Here is a 20,294-nt window from a genome sequence, read left to right as displayed (position 1 = left end):
TCAAGTTCCTCCTAATCCTCCTATACGTGCAAACATATGGTATTTGTCCTTCTCTGCCTGACTTATTTCGCTCAGCATAACACCCTCAAGGTCCATCCACGTTGCTACACAGGCCATAATATTTTTAAAAGGCATTTATTCCCATTCTCAAACATGAGTTCCTTGTGTGCTTGTGTGATTTCCACATGGTTTCTTTTATTTTCCTCTTCAGTGCTGCTGCCACTCCACTCTTAGTTTGTCTTTTTGTTCGGTTTCATTGTGCACTCTGCTCCAGGGCGCCTGGGTGGCTTAACTGGTTGAGTTTCTGACTCTTGATTTCTGCTCAGGTCATGATCTCACAGTCCATAAGTTCAAGCCCTGCATCAGGCTCTGCACTGACAGTGTGGAGCCTGCTTGAGGTTCTTTCTCTCCCTCTCCCTCTGCCCTCCCACCCCTCGCTCTTTCTCTCTCAACATAAATAAATAAACTTAAAAAAAAGAAAAGAAAAATGCTGACTACCAATGGTACTACAAATAATAAGCCACTGTCACCTTGTCTCAATCACTTTTTATGTGCTATGTACTTCACACACAGGTGCGCTCTCTCTTAATCTTCACAACGCCCCCTGAGGCTAGGTACTATTATCATTTTAATTTTACAGATGTGAAAACAGAAGTTTTAAGGCTTAAAGTAACTTGTCCAAATAAAGCTAGGCAGCCGAGGAGTTTGAGAGGCCAGGGCAGTATGATTCTAAACACCTGGCCTGAAGTCCTACTCTACACTGCTTCCTGTGGAGGTTGTGTGCTCCTGTGTGTGCACAAACGCATGCGCGCTCTTGCACACAAACCTGTGTGAGTGTGTGTTTGCAGCAATGCCTCATCAGTTGGCTTTGTTGGTTCGACCTTTAAGGTTTACACCATTTAAAATAGCTGAAACCATAATTAGGATAAATTTTCTTGTGGCGTAATGCCTCACTTTGACAAGTACTATTTCTACCCTCAGGCTGAGCCCAGCGTTGGGACTTTTCTCACACGTTAAGAGCTGTGTAAATCCGCCGAAAGAGGCCAGTGAGATATGGCTTAAATCACCTCCTCTCTTGTACACATATGTGGTTATATTTCACCCTTGACCTTACCACCTTTATTGTAAAGTCATGAGCCTCTTAAGAAGAGAGAGCTAGATGTGGCCTCATTTGGTCACATGCTGATGAATGGTTTAGCAACTCTTCCAAAGGTGGCAATGATAAAGTTTCAGCACATCGTGTTTTTGTTTGTTTTTGTTTTCTCAAGTCTTTTTTTTAAAGATGTTTTCAAAAATCTTTTTTTTTTTAATTTTTGAGAGAGAGGGAGAGACAAAGTGCAAGCAGGGGAGGGGGAGAGACAGAGAAAGACAGAATCTGGAGCAGGCTCCAGGCTCTGAGCTGTCAGAATAGAGCCCGATGCAGGGCTGGGACCCGATGCAGGGTTAAGCTGAAGTCAGACGCTTAACCAAAAGAGCCACCTAGGTGCCCCGTCACAAGTCTTTTTTTTTTTTTAATCCAGAGACTGATATACCCATTTCTGAAGCAAATTTTTCTGTATCTTGCTTCTTACTTAATTTAAATACTAACAAAAGAAATATGTATTCTTTGGAGTCCAGAAATGAAAATGTAAAAGGAATGTATTATTTCCCAAGGAGAATTGCAATCTTATTGTCTCAGTTTGGTTATTTTTAAACTCCCTAAAAATTATCATTGAGCATGCAGCTTACCGGGCAGTTAAGAAAAAATCAAAACTTACATCTGCCAAAGTCAATAGAGCTTTCCGGAAATCACCAGATGTTTCAGAACTAATGTCATCTCCAAGACTCTTCTTATATACTGAAACCAAAGAAGAATACATTAAGCCTTGACAAACTGAAAACCATTATTACAAAACAAAGAAAAGCTTGAATGTCAACATTGGTAAGGAGTGAGTACCTGGTAAAATAAATCTTACCTCTTTTTTTTTTTTTAACTTCCTGGTTTCTTCTGATATTGATATGTTCTTCTCATAACTATTATTGTAGTGTGTGTGGTGGTAGATGCATAAGAACAGAAAGAATTGCCCTTGTGGGTCAAATCATGATCCAGCTCATTTTTCAGCTGGGTACAGCTCGAGGACTAAGTCCTCAGCAATGAAATGTAGGCACACACATGTGACATTGCTGGGAGATCTCCTTCAGGGATGGCTCATGCCATTCCTTTATCATACTGCCTGGAAGGTAGACTGACACCCAGAAGTCAGGCAACCATCTTGGACTCCGAAGAGAAGACTCCGCCTTAGCAACAGCACGAAAAGAAGCAAGAAGGGGCCTGGGTTCCTGAAAGTGTGGGGAGCTATACTGCCAGTGCTAGCATTACCTGTCTCCAACCTCTTCTCTCTAGGAGAGAAATACATTTTTATCTTACCTGAGCCACTGTTATTTTTTCATTTTATTGAACCTAGCCTTAATTGTAATGTATATACCTAGACTATATTATTTGACACCTCTCACAAGTGAGAAAATCTCCCTAAAATATACTATTTCCCCATGATGATTGCCAGTTGTGTATTCACATATTTTAGGACTAATTGTAGGCACTCTTGCATAGCCTGTGATGTGCAATGTCCATTGACTTTACACCTCTTTTTTGCTCCAGCCACAAGGTAGTGGTTCACTGGCAGCTGCCACATACCTGAACATCGCTGACACCAGGTAGGTTTTTGAACTCTGCTTGCATCACTCTCAAGAACTCTCTGGTCATATGAGTGTATGTCCTTTTAAATCAACAAAAGATGATACTAGCAGGTGAGGTGAGATTATTTAATAGCAAGAACTGTGTTGAAATAGACACTTTTCTAGCATGATTTTAGTATGTCTTTCTTTTTTTTTTAAACAAAATCTATAATTTTTCAAAGCAATTCAAATAAGCAAAATCCATTAGGAATGTAAGTTATTTATCTAAATAATAACACTCAATAGGCATCATTTTGTCTAACAGTTGTGATATTGTTTTATCTATCCTTCGTTCTAATGGCAAAACAATTTTTTATTTTAAAAATATCCAGTCAAAGAATAAAGCTCTTGCTTGTTAAAATTTGGGGGAAGTATAATTTCTAATTTTAGAATTATCTAATGATATTTTAAAGTTATCTCATTAAGCCTTGCCATGCCTCCCTTACCCCAGATACTTTTCAGGAAATTAGACCAAAAAAATGAAAATTATTTCACTGCAAATTGACAACTATTTTACACATTTTGAGCACAGTAGAGTATAGAAAAACAAATACAATGACTTGATAGTGCAGGAGCCTAAGTCAGAACTTAGGGTTCTTGATCCATGATTCAATATTCTGTCATATACCATTAACTTAAAAATACTAGAGGGGCACCTGGGTGGTTCAGTCAATTAAGTGTCCAACTCTTCATTTTGGCTCAGGTCATGTTCTCCTGGTTTGTGAGACAAAGCCCCATGTCATGCTCTGTGCTGACAGTGTGGAGCCTGCTTGGAACTCTTGCTCTCCCTTTCTCTTTGTCCCCCTCCCACCTGTACTCTCTCTCTCCCTCTCAAAATAAATAAGCATTAAAAAAAGATAAAACAGTAGAAAAAGTTCAGAATTCATCTCTGTATTTAGACTCTATCATGTCATTGTACTGGATGAGCCACACGAGACACCTGGTCCTACTATGAAAGCCAAGACGGTAGCCAACTTTAAGGAATGTCGTATGCATGAGCCACCATTTCACATCATATGACACTGTCACTCTTGCTACAACTGACTGCCATAGGATTGGCATCTGACTATAGGATTGGCAGCAGCCTAAGAGGTTGGGAGAACGTTGCCCCAGATAATGTTCTCTATTAGATGGTGCTTTCCTGAGCCCACTGAATCTGCTCTTAGGGAGTGAGCTGTACAGAAAAAGAGTCAAAGACAGTACAGTAACAAAGAAGTGGAAAGACCCTAAGGAATAAGGCACAAAACAGAAGCCAAGAAAAACCATAAACCATGGGGGCAAATAAAAGCCTAAGCAGACAAACACCTTGTGGTAAGGGGAGAGAAGTTACTTGGTGCTGTCAAAAACAGAAGCAGAAAGGGAGAGGAAGGAGTGATTGAAACAGAAATATTAGCACAGGAAGCAATGGATGCCTGGTGTTGAGGGTGGGACAAGATGGCCAAGTTCCCAGGATAGTGCTGTGTCCTGAATCTCTGTACAGCTTGGCTACACATGATTAAGACTGTTTCCTTCTTTTACTTCTTACATATCATTAACCCCTATTAATTAAGGTAACCTAGATGCTGTTCCATTCCTTATAGCTTTAGAGAGCTTATCTCACATAGATCTAGGGGCCTCTGATAACTTTGAACTATTACCACAATTTATATCTTCAGAACAAGTCCTAAATGCTAGAACTTTCACTTGGCTCTTAAGATGACAATCTTAATCTTGAGGATATTCATTCAATGCAAATTGGAATTTATTCCCCTCTGTTCTGGACATTGGAGCTACAGCAGTGAACAAAACCAGACAAAGTTCCTGCCTTCATAGAGCTTATGTCTTAGGGTTATTTGTACAAAGACGCTGGACCCCAGAGATCCATCAAGCAGCAGGTCAACTCATGGAGCAGTAACTCTTCTACCAAATACCAGGAAGTAACAAGTCACCTTGGGATACAGCCTCTGGCTCTGATGATTTTTTTATATGCAAATCTCAATGAACTGAGAGAATCAAATATTTTCAATACCTATCATGTACCTGTTTGTGGCTATTATTAAGCAATTCATCTACTCCAAATTCAGCCTTCTATACCTTGCTTTGCAGAGCTGGGATTGGGGTGCTGCAAATGACACTTGTCTTGTGTACCCCTTTCCCCTGCCCCAGCTCCCTGTTATGTCCACCACCAGGGAAGGGGTCAGGTAGAGGGAGACTGGAAGTCCAGCAAGAGCAGAACAGGCTAGCTGTTTGCTACTCACATGAGTGCAAACCAGTGAGGGTCTTTCATTCGGGCAGTAGCAGGTGGCTCCAGAACGAGTACCTAGTTCTAGTGCCTCTAGAACGAGTCACATAGCATGGGGTGTCAGCTCTGGCCAGATGCAGCCCTTTTGCAGAGACTGGAACTCTAGTTCCTTAAATCTCTCCTGTGAGCCCCTGAGGCATCAGCACTGGCCAGGAGGTACTCCTCTGAGGTTCTAGTTTCTGAAAACTCCACCTTCTTTCCTTTGTTGTTCTAGGTTTGTTTCTACCTCTGTGCCATCCCTGTGTTCCCATTTAGCTTTTTCAGTCCTTCAAAAAACACCTTTAAAGAGTTCTCTATGTTAAATTCTGCTAAAATGCCTCATACTGCTTGTTTTTATGGGGCCCTTATGAGCACATGAATAAAATAGTCATTTACCTATCATTGAGCTGAATGAAGGTATTTACGTGCTAATGAGAATTTCTCAAAGTAACCTATCTGACGCCATTTAGGAGCCAGGATATCCCTCTCTGGACTTGTACTGCAGAACCTCCCTGATACAGAAACCTACAAACTGTGGCTCCCTCGGGGTACTTTGGCAGGGCTACGGGGGGCTATTGTATAATGCAGAAGTTGGGCTGGTCTCTGTTCTGTTCTTGTTTCTAAGAGGTAACCTCTAAATCCTTGGAATTTCCCAAATAATAGGAATGTCTGTTATTCGTGGCAGGAACCATGAACCTGAGCTGAATTTATGCTACCAAGACAACTGGGGGTGGGGGTGAGGGGTGGGGGTGCTAGTCCCGTCAGAAAGACCAGCCACACAATTAGAAGGGTTTGGGCTTTGAGCCACGTGATATCAGCCTGGGGACTGGAGACGAAGTTCAGTCATGTGGCCAGTTATGCAATCAGTCATGCCTATGTAATGAATCCTTAATAAAAACTGGATACCAAAGATCCTAGGAGTTTCCCAGGTTGGTGATTATATATCCATGTGCCGGGAAGGAGGTGCAACCTGAGAACATGGAAGCTTTACATCTGGGACCCTCTCATACCTCTCCTCTGAATGTTTTCATTTGCCTGGTCCTCATTTCTAGTCTTTCAAGTAAAACTAGAAGTATAGCTCACCTGTGAACAACATGGGAGTGAGCGGCACAGTCTACCTGTATGTGAGTGTTTTCAACAAACGCAGTACAATTTTGTAAATGTACTTTCTCTTCCTTATGATTTTCTTTTTTGTTTGTTTAAATGTTTATTCATTTTTGAAAGGGGGGAGAAAGAGAGAAAGAGAGAGAATGCAAGGACATGAGCAGGGGAGGGGCAGAGAGAGGGGGACAGAGGACCTGAGGCTGGCTCTGTGCTGACAGCAGAGAGCCCAATGCGGGGCTCAAACTCATGAACCAGAGATCACGACCTGAGACAAATTCGGATGCTCAACCCCGTGAGCTACCCAATGCCCCTCCTTGTGATTTTCTAAAAACCATGTTTTAAAATCTCCAGCTTACTTTATTATAAGATCACAGTATATAATACATATAGCATTTAATGTATGTGTTAATTGACTGTTTATGTTACCAGTAAGGTTTCTGGTCAACAGCAGGCTATTAGTAGTTAAGTTTTGGGGAGTTAGAAGTTCTACATGGATTTTGAACTGTGCAAGGGGTGGGGCCCCTCCCCTCGTGTTGTTCAGAGGTTGACTGTACAGTGCTTTCTTAAGTTCCATGGGTCATTCTAGTGAGCTATTGAACCTGAGGAAGTAGTGAGAGCCCCTGAATTTGTAGCCATTTGGTCAGAAGGGAATGTGGCCTGGGAGCATCGAGCTTGTGGCTGGCGTCTGAAGTGAGGGTAGCCCTGTGGGGACTGTGCTTTAACTTGTGTAGTCATGCTAACCCCGGGTAGTCCACGTCAGAATTACACTACAGGGACTCTCTAATTTGTACACAGCTAACAGACTATTAGGACTTTAGCTAATTATACTGAATCTACATGCTCAACACTTTCTCTAAACGGTTTATCTCATTTTCCACACCAAAAATCATGAGGCTAATCTGAGCGGTTTTTAGCATGTAATATTAAAATACAATGATTTGAATCTCTTACACTGATGAACATAGCTGATTCAGTAAGCAGTGATTGCCAAGGGCAAAATCCACTATTGCTGCAATGTTATAAATGTGAAGTGTCAATGCCATTCTTATGCAGCAGTGTCTGGCTTGGGTCACATTCAAAATTTCTCTGAAAATCCACAGACCTTAGCTCATTTTAGAATGCATCCTCCTGGGGCGCCTGGGTGGCTCAGTCCGTTGAGTGTCCGACTTCAGCTCAGGCTATGATCTCACAGTTCGTGGGTTTAAGCCCTGTGCTGTGCTGACAGCTTGGAGCCTGAAGCCTACTTCGGATTCTGTGTCTCCCTCTTTCTCTGCCCCTCCCCTGCTCATGCTGTCTCTCTCAAATATAAATAAACATTTAAAAAAAATTAGAATGTATCCTCCTTTTTAATGTCTTGCCTTCCCAAAATGCCTTGCGAAGAAGAGCGTGATGAGTTTCTGGGAAAAGCAACAATGGCTCATATGTGTGTGGACAGTGGTAAAAGTAAGCAGAAAAGAAGACCACCTGTGTAGTAGGCTTGAGAGATCTCCTTCATCTGCCTGCTTGTTCTGGTGGTTAAGATTTCAATCAATGCATGCTCACTTGTTCCAGCACCCTAAAAAGGAAAAAGTAACCTATTTTTAGAAGACCTAAAAAGCTTTATTTCATGCATTTCAGGCTTGATATCTTGTTTTATACAGACGAAAAGAAGTTTTAGTAAATCCACATTAGGTTGTATATTGCTATAGTTTTCTAATTTTACACATATTTTAGTACAAAAATAAAACAAATCATCTAAACGGACACCATAGTTTTCAAGAAAATGTCCTACTCTAGTGTAAAAAATCAATTGAATAATTGTAGGAAGAAACAGTACAAAGGGAAAAGCCTATGCCATTCAAGATCAGAAGTGAGCATGTGAACACACCATGATGTTTATTAAGGGCTTGGCAATTCTTTTGAATGAGTTCATCCTTTTACCAATGCACTAGGTTGGTGTCATCTTCATACAGGGAGATTTTTAAAGCCTTAATAATGTATGTCATGGGCCTAGTTGACTTGGGGACTAGTTACCATGAGCCTTGGTTTATACGGAGGTCACCGAATCATTCTGTGACTCCAAGAAAAGCCATTTATACTAGCACTTGATCAAATAAGGTTGATGCAGCTTCTGAACAGAGACTGAATTCGGTCCCTCTGTGGCAGAAATTCCTAGCTGCCCTCAACAACTCTCCTTTTTAATTAATTAACTAATTCATTAATATAAAAAACAGAGTATTTTTTAGATCAGTTTTAGGTTGATGGCAAAACTGAATGGATGCATCTCTTCTACTTTCCTTGCTTAAAATAAAACCCTCACTTTTGGGGCGCCTGGGTGGCTCAGTCGGTTAAGCGTCCAACTTAGGCTCAGGTCATGATCTCATGGTTCGTGGGTTCGAGCCCTGCATCAGGCTCTGTGCTGACAACTAGCTCAGAGCCTGGAGCCTGTTTTGGATTCTGTGTCTCCCTCTCTCTCTGACCCTCCCCTGTTCACGCTATCTCTCTCTCTCAGAAATAAATAAAACATTTTTTAAAAAGTTTAAAAAAATAAATAAAATTCTCATGTTTAATTTAGGATTGCCCAAATAGATAGGATATTATTCAGCCTCCCTTAAAGCTAGGTTTATTCATATGACTAAATTATGATCAGTAGAATATATATAAATACCACATACAATTTCTGAGAATTTCTTTAAGGAGAGAGAGGGAATGAACCCTTCTTTGTCTCTTACTCTTTTTAGCTGACTAGGACAAAGACATAATGCCTGGATTTTGTGTTGCCATCTTTAGCCAAAAAGTGAAATCTACAGGCTGAAGATGGACAGGCCTCAAGATAGAAGGAGGCTGAGTGTCTGATAATGGTAGCACCATGACACCCAGCTCTGGACTGCTTACTTAGGATTTTTTTGCATAAGAAAGAAATGTTTTGAATCTTTGTTGGTGAACCTAATCCTTATTATTACACCTGTTAAACTGTCCCTCATGTGGCAGCCATAGAAATGCACCGCTCAGATTTCATTTTAGAGAGTCTGCTGCAAAGAGCGTAGTTGGTTGATAGCCGCCAACTGCCATAGCTCTGGATCTGCCACACGGTTCACAAAGAGGCCATCCTCCCTCAAGCTGCTCTCAGCGAGTGACTGCACATGGAAGGGGTATTGGAGCTGGGCCATTTTTGCCCTGTGCAGGACTTCTCCAAAGGGCAGTGTTTGCTCTGCAGCTCCCTGTCGGCCTGCCACGGCTTTCTCAGAGCTGCCCTGTGCACGGAGGCTCCTCCTATCTGAGCTTACTTCTCTCCCTCTGTCATGTGTATAGGCCCTGTATGGCCATCTGAAGCTTCAACCAACGTACCCTGCTCTGCCTCTTTGTCTTTCTTAAGATTTCCCCCCTGGGTGGGTGGGCAAGGAGCCTGGGTGGCTCAGTCAGTTAAGAAACCGACTTCGGCTCAGTCACGATCCCGCAGTTTGTGAGTTCAACCCCCACGTCGGGCTCTGTGCTGACAGCTCAGAGCCTGGAGCCTGCTTCAGATTCTGTGTCTCCGTCTCTTTCTGCCCCTCCCCCACTCATGTTCTGTCTGTCTCTCAAAAAATTAATAAAATGAATAAATGTTAAAAATAAATGTTAAAAAAAGAGATTTCCTCCAGGAAATCTCTTGTGTGTCTCATCCCATCTTGCCATATGCTTCTTGGGTGCCCATATCTCTTCCACAGAAAAGAATCTCCCATCTCTGATAAGGAGGCAGAATACAGCTTATGCCTCAGATCTAGCCTCCTTCCTTCCCCTCCTTCCTATCAACAAATGTATTGAGCACCTACTTCATTTCAGAAGATGCAGACCAAAACTGATGAGATTTCCTGTTATGACAGAGATTTGCCTTTTAATTGGATGGAAAAAAACAATAAACAAGTGAAAAAAATAAATGAGATAATTTTAGATAGTAATAGGTGCAATTAAGAGAATAAAATTGAGTGAATTGATAGAAAATATATGGAGGGGAACATTCCAGATGGAAAGAACGTCATGTATAAAGACCTCAAGGTGGGGATAAGCCTAGAATGTTCAAGCATCAGAGAGAAGGCTGGTTTAGCTGTAGCACTGAATCAGGGAAAAGGGAGGGGAGAGTGTGATGGGAAGTTTTATGGACCTTTATCAACTTGGCCAGGCTACAGTCCTCAGTTACTCAATCCAACACAAATCTAGGTTTGCTGTGAAGGTATTTTCTAGATATAACTAAAGTCCATTATTGAGAGCCCTGGCTTAAAAAAAATTTTTTTAATGTTTTATTTATTTCTGAGAGAGAGGGAGAGAGGCAGCGTGAGCAGGGGAGGGTCAGAGAGAGAGGGAGACACAGAATCCAAAGCAGGCTCCACGCTCTGAGCTGCCAGCACAGAGCCCAATGTGGGGCTCAAACTCAAGAACCATGAGATCATGACCTGAACTAAAGTTGGATGCTCAACTGACTGAGCCACCCAGGTGCCCCCATTATTGAGTGTCCTTAAGTAAGGGAGAGCACCTTAGATATTTCAGGTGGACCCAATTTGGTCAGTTGAAAAGCTTTCAGTGCAGAGGTGAGGCTTCTCTGAAGAAGAAATTCCATCCGTGGGACACAGCTCCAGCTTGTGCTGAGACTTCCAGCCTGCCCTACAGATTTTGGATCTGCCCAGCCAGGTCCATGATTATGTAACCAATTCCTTGCAATAAATCTCACAATATGTATCTCCTGCCTACTGCTTCTGCTTCTCTGGGAAACCCTGATCAGTACAGATAGAATTTTTAATAAGTCACAGAGATAGACAGGAGCCAGATTGTGATAGGTGATGATGGCCATGGTAAGAAGTTTGGATTTTAAGTATTCAAAGCCATTGGAGATTTATGCAGGTGAATAGTATAATGGGATTCTAAAATTGCCTTCATAAAAGTAACTTTGGCTATTCTGTGGTGAATGGATTTCAGGGGAGCCAAAAATAAGAGGCAAAGGGGCCAATTAGGAAGCTATTGATATGGTCCAGTCAAGAGATGGTGGTTGGTAGTTGAACTAGAACGGTGGCAATGGATTCTGAGAGACTTACACACATTTCTTTTTTTTTGAGAGAGAGTGCACATGTGTACAGGAGCACACCAGGAAGCACGTGAGTGGGGGAGGGGTGGAGAGAGGAGAAAGAGAATCCCGAGCAGGCTCTGCACTGTCAGAGCAGAGCCTGTCGTGGGGTTTGAACTCCTGAACCACGAGATCATGATCTGAGCTGAAACCAAGAGTTTCACCAACGGAGCCACCCAGGTGCCCTGAACATATTTCTGATAGATGGACTTGCAGACAGATTTTGGGAGCTTTGAAGAGTGAGTGAAAGCAAGGGATCAAAGATTCTTCAGGGTTTCCGACCTAAGCAATGGGATTGATGATGGTGCCATTTACTCTGAATGACAACAAAGTAGAGAATTTGACTCTTGGGGTCAAAACCAACGGAAACAGAATTAGGATATGAGAGTATCCTTTCAGCCCAGGAACACGTGGGCTCGAGGTTCCACAACCGCTCCCCATTTCAGGACTGTTCTAACGCTCGGATAGTACAGCATCAAAATGACATCCCATCTGTCCTACTTACACCCATATCTCAAGTGTGCACTGGAAGAAAGTCACTACTGTTGATGACATAGACAAATCTCAGGTGGAAACGGCTCAGACTGGGCTCGTACCTTCATGGATTTCTTCAGCTGCTTCGCATCAAACATGGCTGGAGGAGTCACAAGGGCCACCATGAGCTCCTTAAAGTGGCCAGAGAGATCACCCTTCAAGTCATCTTTCAGCTCCTGAAATGAAGAAACCAAAGAGCAAAGTGTGAAATACTTTTCCTTTCTCTTTCTTTAAAGTCACCTAGTGAAAGATAAACATATGTATCAATTCAAATAAAAACATGCCAATTCACAGGGAATAAAAAGAAATGGTGAACTATTTCTAAGGGTATTAATCTGCATTTTGTGACCACTTCCAACGTGTTCTGTTTTATAGGTTTTCCGAAGGAAAGCCAATGGAAGGGGTTACATGAGTGCCACTGATAGGAACTGGGTAGCAAAATGCATTTCCCAGGTCCAAGATGCTCTCAACACTTGGGCTGGGGCGGGGGGAAGAAGAGGAAGAACAGGAGCCCTGTAATTCACACCCAGCTTCATGGTAGCTGTTCGATTCCTGCCTCGTTTCTCAGTGACCGCTAAAGAACCCTGGAGAGAAAAGGGAACAGAGGACAGTGGCTGGTCACTCGCTTCTGCTTAGAGTGTGGAACCATGAGCCATCAAAAGCAGTTTCCTGGCCACGGCAGGGAAAACCCTAACTGCGATGGGGCACCTGTTAGTATTGTACCTTGGCACTGTTTTCACGCATTACATAAGTACAGTCCATCTCCCCTGCTTGAAGGCAGGTAATGGTTTGAATGTTCAATATTCCAAGGAGTGTTATTGAATTATTTTCTTGCTCTTGATTATTTCCACCTCCGAGACAGAGGCTGGCAGCCTCCCAGACTGCTATGACAATGTGGATACAGGCCACCATCTACCATGCCACTGAGGGTCCCCGTGGGGGACCAGCTAAACAAATGGGAGGGAGCCAAGTGTCACTAGCTCTGCTTTAATCGCCACAGGGAGTTTCCTCTCTAAATGCTGAACTCTATTGCCATCTGTCCTCAACCCAGGACTTTCCAACTGAATCTTACTTCACATGCTCTCATTCTATACAACTGTGAAAAACCGTGTCACCCTTCACCTCCATCCTTCCTTCCTCCATATTTTGGAAATCCTGAAAGGCCAATGGATCATTCATGTTCCCTCTACATTGAGCGTTTTGCCTTTTCGAGAAGATTGGCAACTCATTAAATTTGACAGATGTTTACTGGGCACCTGCTCTGTGGTAGGCTTTTATTTATTTAAAAAAAAAAATTAATGTTTATTTATCTTTGAGAGAGAGAGCAAGCACGAACAGGGGAGGGTCAGAGAGAGAAGAAGACACAGAATCTAAAGCAGGCTCTAGGCCCTGCGCTGTCAGCACTGAGCCCAACACGGGACTCGAACCCACAAACTGTGAGATCATGACCTGAGCTGAAGTCGGACACTCAACCAACTGAGCCACCCAGGTACCCCTGTGGTAGGCTTTTAAAGGTGAGTTAGACACAATCTTTACTCTTTGGACATTATGCCCTTAAGAAAACCAGAAATATTTGAAGATAAAATTTCAATATAATAGGTCAAGTATCTGATAAAGTGTGAAGGTTAAATATTAAGAAGGGTGTCTTAATGGAGTCTGGAGGCTTGGAGAACACTGCCAGGAGGTGACGCCTGAGCTGCCTGTGGATGGTCACTATACACCCTCAGTTCTCACCTGGACTCAGCAGGCTGACTGCTCTGTATTTCTCTTTTCTCTCCACAGTTTGTTAGCCACAGAAGCTAAAAATGATCCTTTGAAAATATAAATTAGTTTACAGTATTCCTTCGCTTACAGACTTCCAATGATTCTCTGTTGTTCTTAGAATAAAACCTAAACTCTGTAGCAAGACAGCAAAGCCTAGCATATTTGAAACCTCTCTCCAACAGCATCTTTTCCATCTGCTCCTCTTATTCTCCACACTTCTGCCATATTGGAAGTCTTTCTGTTTCTTAAATATTCCTGGCTTGTTTTTGCCTCAGGGCTTTTGCATTTGCTGTGCCTTCTGTCTGAAATGCTCTTCCCCAAATCAAGCAAATAAAAAAACAAAAACAAAAACAAAAAACCAGAATCCTTAGTACTGTTTAGTTTTAGCTAAGAGTAAGGTAACATCTCCTCACTGATATGTTTCCACCACCCTATTTCAAGGAGCCATTTACCAGTCACTCTGTACCATCCCATCCCATTTTAATTCTTTATTTTTAATTTTTTTAAAATGTTTTATTTATTTCTGAGAGAGAGAGAGAGAGAGAGAGAGAGAGACGAGAGGAGAGTCAGAGAGAGAGGGAGATACAGAATCTGAAACAGGCTCCAGGCTCTGAGCTAGCTGTCAGCATAGAGCCTGACACGGGGCTTGAACCCACGAACCGTGAGATCATGACCTGAGCCAAAGTCAGATGCCCAACCAACTGAGCCACCCAGGCGCCTCCCCTCCCCATTTTAATTCTTTCATAGAACTTACCAACATCTGAGTCTATTTTATTTACTTATTTTTTCTTAAAAAAATTTTTTTTTTCAATTTTTATTTATTTTTGAGAGAGAGACAGAGCTTAAGTAGGGAAGGCACACAGAGAGAGGGAGACACAGAGCTGTCAGCACAGAGCCCAAGGCGGGGCTCAAACCCACAAAGCACGAAACTCAATTGGCTAAGCGTCTGACTTCGACGCAGGTCATGATTTCATGGTTCGTGAGTTCGAGTCCCACATCAGGCTCTGTGCTGACAGCTCAGAGCAAGGAGCCTGCTTCCAATTCTGTGTCTCCTTCCCTCTCTACCCCTCCCTTGCGCATATATACACACACACACTCTCTCTCTCTCTCAAAAATAAATAAACATTAAAAAAACCCCACAAACCACAAGAGTATAACCTGAGCCAAACGAAGTTAGATGCTTAACCAACTGAGCCACACAGGTGCCCCTACTTCTTATTTTAACCTTTTCTTATGAGGTTAAAATGTTAACCTCATAAGAAAAAGAAGGATCTGCTTTTTAAATCAGTGTGTCTCCAAAGACAAGTATATCTCCGGACACAGAGTAATACCGACGCCTAACACATCGTAGTTTATTATTAAACAAATACACTGTGTGGAAAAAACACAAAATGTTCTTGTTGGAAGACAAATTAAAGATCATCCAAGAGAGGATCCATCAGATAATTGGTCAGATAATTCTTTTTTTTAAGTTCATTTATTTATTTTGAGAAAGAGAGAGACAGAACACTCAAGTGGGGGAGGGGCTGAGAAAAGGGAGAGAGAGAATCCCAAACAGCCTCTGCCCTGTCAGCACAGAGCTTGATGTGGGGTTAAAACCCACAAACAAAAATATGGAACACTTAACGAATTTGCATGTCATCCTTGCACAGGGGCTGTGCTAATCTTCTCTGTATCATTCCAATTCTAGAATATGAGCAGCCAATGAGAGCACTGGTCACATAATTCTTCCTTTTAGGGGCTGTCTTGTGTATTGCAGGAATTTAGCAGCATCCTTGACCTCCACTCACCACATTCCAGAAACATCCTTCTTTCTCCCAGCCGATGTGATAATCAAAATGTCTCAAGACATTGCCAAATATCATTTGGGGAGCAGAAGCATTCCTGGCTTAAAGCCACTGGTCTAAGGCAACCCTCCTTATTCAAAAGGTGGAAAAATTGAGGTCCAGAAAGATCAAATAACATGTGCAAGGCCATTTATCCAGTTAAGGGCAAAGCCAAGACTCCTACTCCAGGCTGTTGACTGGATACACAAGGTACTTTCTGTCCACTTGGGCCGAAACAAAAGATTTGCAGGCATCTCTGATCCATAGTGATTAGCTCTTTACTGGCTGTCATGTTAATCAAATCGTACCTTTCCATATGCTGCTTGATAGGCCTGAACAATCAGCTGCCGCTGGGCATTTGTCCTTTCAGTCAGAATGCTGACGAGCGTCTTCTCGTCGGTTCCTAAATGAAAGGAAAAGAATGTTACTCACCATCAACCCAAAGATGCCTAATATCTGTTGCGAACAAAGAAAAAATGATCAATGGTTTGAAACAAATGCAGAAAGGAAGGCATTTTGATTTTTAATTTCCAGGTTCTTACCAGGTTGGAAATGAAACTGGATTTCTTTGCAGACTTTTGGAAAAGAAAATGAATTTGGGGGAGTTTGGGGGGAAGATAACAATCATTGTCCAAATATTCCTCTTGGTATATCACCAAGGGAGTATTGCAAGGAATGTGCTGCTTTTGACCTAGGGTTTTTTCCCCCCCTTATGAGGTTGTGTTACTGTCCTATCACCTTTTATCTCTCTCTTATCTCCATACTTGAGTCCAACTTTTTTCTCTAAAAAAAAGGAACTGACATGTATTGAGAGCCTGCCATATTCTAGGTGCCTTTTATTCATTGTCATAGTTAATATTCACTGAAGCTCTGGGCATTGGTAGGATTCAGCTGTTCCAAAGAAGAATACACTAATATTTAGAAAAGTTATCTCATTTGCTAAAGTCATACAGCTTTCTAGTAGCAAGAATGTGAAACCAAATCTCTGATCCCAAACCATATATTTCCCTCTCTGAGCTGTACCACTTTCAGACATCTTAGCTCCATAGACTTAAGCACTTGTTTAAGTAAAGGACTGATGCTGGCCTACAGGAGGCCTCAAGGTCACTATTTTCTTGGTAATTAAAGTAGGAAGTAACGTGGGGAGTTGTGTCCAGGTAGACTGAAAATCCCAATATGAAAATAAGACTGTAAATCTTTGGGGAGAGAACACAGAAGAATATTTTTATGAGCTTGTTACAGAAAAGACACAATAATAAGTATGCCATAAAAAATACTGGCAAACTTGATTTCACTAAAATTTGAAATTTCTATGCAATATAAGTTACTATAACCAATGTTAAAAGAAAATCACAGACTAGAAGAAGATATTTTCATGGATTGTAATTTAAAAAGAAATTTTACATCCAGAATATATTTTAAAAAAATCTTGTGACTCATAAAGAAGACAATCCAACTGAAAAAATGAGTAATAGATATGAAGAAATAATTCATGAAAGAAGAAACAAATGAACAAGAAAGGAGACTCAATCCTATCAGTCTTGGGGGATGGGGAAGAGAGGAAGTAGGCATACATTCAGTATGGCATCCAACTTTAGAGCCACTCAGTTGGGAAAACAGAAGAGTGTGACCTTAGCAAGCATTGGTGAGAATATGGAGCAGGAGTAAGGTTCATGTTCTGCTGGTAGGAATGCTAATTTGTATATTATTTTAGAAAGCAGTTTGGTGAATTTTCTAGTTAATTTGAAGACGAACATCTTCAACTCTGAAATTCCATTTGTTATATTCTAGAGAAATGCTAGCAAATGTGCACAACAAGATGTAAGCAGGAATATTCAATGAAGCATTTTTATACTGTAATAGAAAAGAATTGTAGGCAGTTTACGTGTTCCATCAATATCCCATCTTATGATCTAATAATTCAATAGACTACTATGCAAGAAAAGTTAATGAACCAGAGCTAAACATATCAACATAGATAAATCTCAAAAACATAACATTAAGAGGGACACCTGGGTTGCTCCATTGGGTAAGCATCTGACTTCAGCTCAGGTCATGATCTCTCAGTTCATGGGTTCGAGCCCCACATTGGGCTCTGTGCCGACTGAACAGAGCCTGGAGCCTGTTTCAGATTCTGTGTCTCCCTCCCTCTCTGTCCCTCCTCTACTCACACTCTCTTTCTGTCTCTAAAATGAATAAACATTAAAAAAATTTTTAAAAAACATGTTAATGGACAAAAAGAAATTTCAGAAGGATGTACATACAATACACAATATGATTCCAATTTATATTGATTGAGACCATAGAAAACAATACGTATATACACATGTAGTTACAGAATTAAGTTTCATGAGAATAAACTCTAGTTTAGGATGGTGAGAAAAATGAGCAGAAAAATAGAGAAACTTACAAGACAGAAGTGGCATTACAAATCAGTGTGGAAAGGGAATGGGGCAGGAAAGAGATCCAGGAAGAATCAGCAGGGACGGTATCTGTAATGATGTATTATGATGACCACTCTTGTTGGTAGCAGTGAGGGTGATGGTAGTGTTTCCTATTAAGTAAATATGGCAAATATTAAGATTTATAAAATTGGGTACTCCATACATTTTTTTCCTTATTATTTCACATTTTTTAAAGTCCTTATGATTTCTATAGTCAAGTAAGCCAACTTGGGCAAACTGAACCAATGTACTTTTATTTTTTATTTTATTTTTTAAACATTAAAAAATATTTTTTAGTTTATTTATTTTGAGAAAGAGAGAGAGAGTGAGCATGGGTGGGGTTAGGGCAGAAAGAGAGGGAGAGAGAGAACTCCAAGCAGGCTTTGCACTGTCAGTACAGAGCCTGATGTGGGGCTCAAACTCACAAACCATGAGATCATGACCTGAGCCAAAATCAAGAGTTGACACTTAACCAACAGAGCTACCCAGGCACCCCTGAACCAGTGCACTTATAAATTGTAATTTTCTTGATTTGCTCCAACATGAAGAGAGGAATTACAAAGCACTACTCACCAATTCCTCTGATTGCCTTGCGAATCGCTTCAGCATCCACTGATGGGCTGAAGCCCGGATAATCTCTCATTGTCCCTCGGTGTCCAACCTGGAAGGAAATATTTTGAAGTACCACTAGTTCAAAATGACCTTTTTGTTTGTATTACATACATTCCCACATACACGTTGGAAGCATAACAAACCCATAATTTGCAACAACTTCCTTTCCCTTCAGGAGTGCTTCAGGAGACTCTCCTGTCCGTCCCCAGCCAGGCAGGCAATGCGACATGTGCTACATATACAAAGAGGCCTCTCCTTTTCCCCCTCTTGTGTAACAAATTAGAAATATACAACATTTGTTCTCTAGAACAATAAATTGTGTTACTCCTGGTGACTCTGAAGACTATTTGCTATAAAGTGGCATCTGCATGAAAGCAATGAGAGAATTTCCTACATCCTCTTTGTTTTCAAGTGATAGCTCAAGGCTCTTCACTACATCTAACACAGAAGTAACTGTGGTTTACAGACCTCAAGATGTTTTCATTAATGCTGACCACTGTCCTTGGGGAACCTTACACTAAAGGATCCACGAATGAAAACCCCATTAAGACTGTGTGTTTTTAAGCTTTGTTTAATGGATTGCGGCTGATAAATTCCCTCCTTCTGAAAGCTCCACTAACATAAATCTTCAGGAAGAGCATGGAAATAAAAAATACCACGATCCTAATTTTAAACATACAAACTAGAAACAATTCAGTAAACTGTGAAAGACCGTCTTACAGAAATAATAAAATACCTTAAAACTGCTTAAGAGACTATACAACAGCCACAAAGATGTTGAGAAAAACTCAAGTAAATATGTATTTATATGTTATTTCCTAACTCTTTGAATAAAGACGTCTTTACAATAATAGTGTTTTCTTTCTAAATTGATTTTCCTATCCTATTACTGAATAATATTGGCTCTGTTGTCTTGCACTTACAAGGCTTCATTTGCGCTCTCCTGTAGTGTTTAATATCTTCACAACAAGACATTATCTTGCCACATTAAAGTGAATGGAAAATTAATGTTCTGGCACAGTAAAAAATGAGAATCCACTGATTTGGTAGATCGGGTTGAACAATTTGTTTCAATACAATCAAGCATTGTTTAATCTTAAAGCATCCAAAATATAGAGTTTGAATTCTAAAACAGTGATTATAACAAGTTAGAAACTAGTTGTGAGTGTGTCCAATCTAAAGGCATCTATAAGAAACCAGTCACTTCAACATAATCTTTGGAGATTTAGTAGATATTTTATGGACTCATAGAGCCAATTGGCTTCACTTCAGTTCTATCCATCTAGGAATTTTTGTGTTGATTTTATCTGTCCACCTTACACATCTGGCATTTTGGAAGATCCACAATTTTGGAGCATTTGAGTGCTTCATGCCCAGCACTGTGCAAGGCACCTACTATATGTTAATATGACCTGAATGATAGCTCTGATAAATGTGTAAGAGTAACCCATTTCACATAGAAGACACCAATGTTTAAGAAGATTGGAGGGATGCCTGTGTGGCTGTTGGTTGAGCATCCAAGTCTTCATTTTGGCTTGGGTCATGATCCCAGGGTCATGGGATTGAGCCCTGAGTCGGGCTCCACACTGAGCTTGGAGCCTACTTAAGATCGTCAGAAATAACAGGGCGCCTGGGTGGCATAGTCAGTTCAGTGTATGACTTCGGCTCAGGTCATGATCTCACGGCTCGACTCATGAGTTCCAGCCCCGGGTTGGGTTCTGTGCTGACAGTTCAGAGCCTGGATCCTGCTTTGGATTCTGTGTTTCTCTCTCTATCTGCCCTCCCTTTCTCACACTCTGTCTCTCAAAAATAAATAAACATTAACAAAAATTTTTTTAAAAAGATTCTCTCTCTCCCACCCCCCGCCTCGCTCCCTCTCTCTCTCAAAAAAAAAAAAAAAAAAAAGACATTAATAAGACTGGCGAATTTGTACAAGCTCACACAGCTAGTTAAGCAGTAGA

The 20,294-nt window shown here is 41.2% G+C and overlaps 1 protein-coding gene and 1 non-coding gene across 2 annotated transcripts in view; both read right to left on the bottom strand.

Moving 5' to 3' along the window:
• Positions 1-20,294, bottom strand: part of ANXA3 (annexin A3) — a 57,701-nt gene that overhangs the window by 21,441 nt on the left and 15,966 nt on the right. The window contains exons 3-7 of the mRNA XM_077770551.1: positions 18,295-18,382; positions 15,586-15,680; positions 11,750-11,863; positions 7,544-7,634; positions 1,758-1,837 (exon numbers count right to left, since the gene is read on the bottom strand). Of these exons, the coding sequence (XP_077626677.1) occupies positions 1,758-1,837; positions 7,544-7,634; positions 11,750-11,863; positions 15,586-15,680; positions 18,295-18,382 (468 nt within the window). The remainder of the gene's footprint in view (positions 1-1,757; positions 1,838-7,543; positions 7,635-11,749; positions 11,864-15,585; positions 15,681-18,294; positions 18,383-20,294) is intronic.
• Positions 15,059-15,165, bottom strand: LOC144236897 (U6 spliceosomal RNA). Its single transcript, XR_013336687.1, has one exon. It is a non-coding gene; the product is annotated as a U6 spliceosomal RNA (small nuclear RNA).

Source organism: Crocuta crocuta, unplaced genomic scaffold (assembly GCF_008692635.1).
Source record: "Crocuta crocuta isolate KB4526 unplaced genomic scaffold, BGI_CrCroc_1.0 scaffold236, whole genome shotgun sequence".
Lineage (NCBI taxonomy): Eukaryota > Metazoa > Chordata > Mammalia > Carnivora > Hyaenidae > Crocuta > Crocuta crocuta.
The sequence above is the reverse complement of the archived record's forward strand: the minus strand, read 5'-3'. Positions and strand labels throughout refer to the sequence as shown.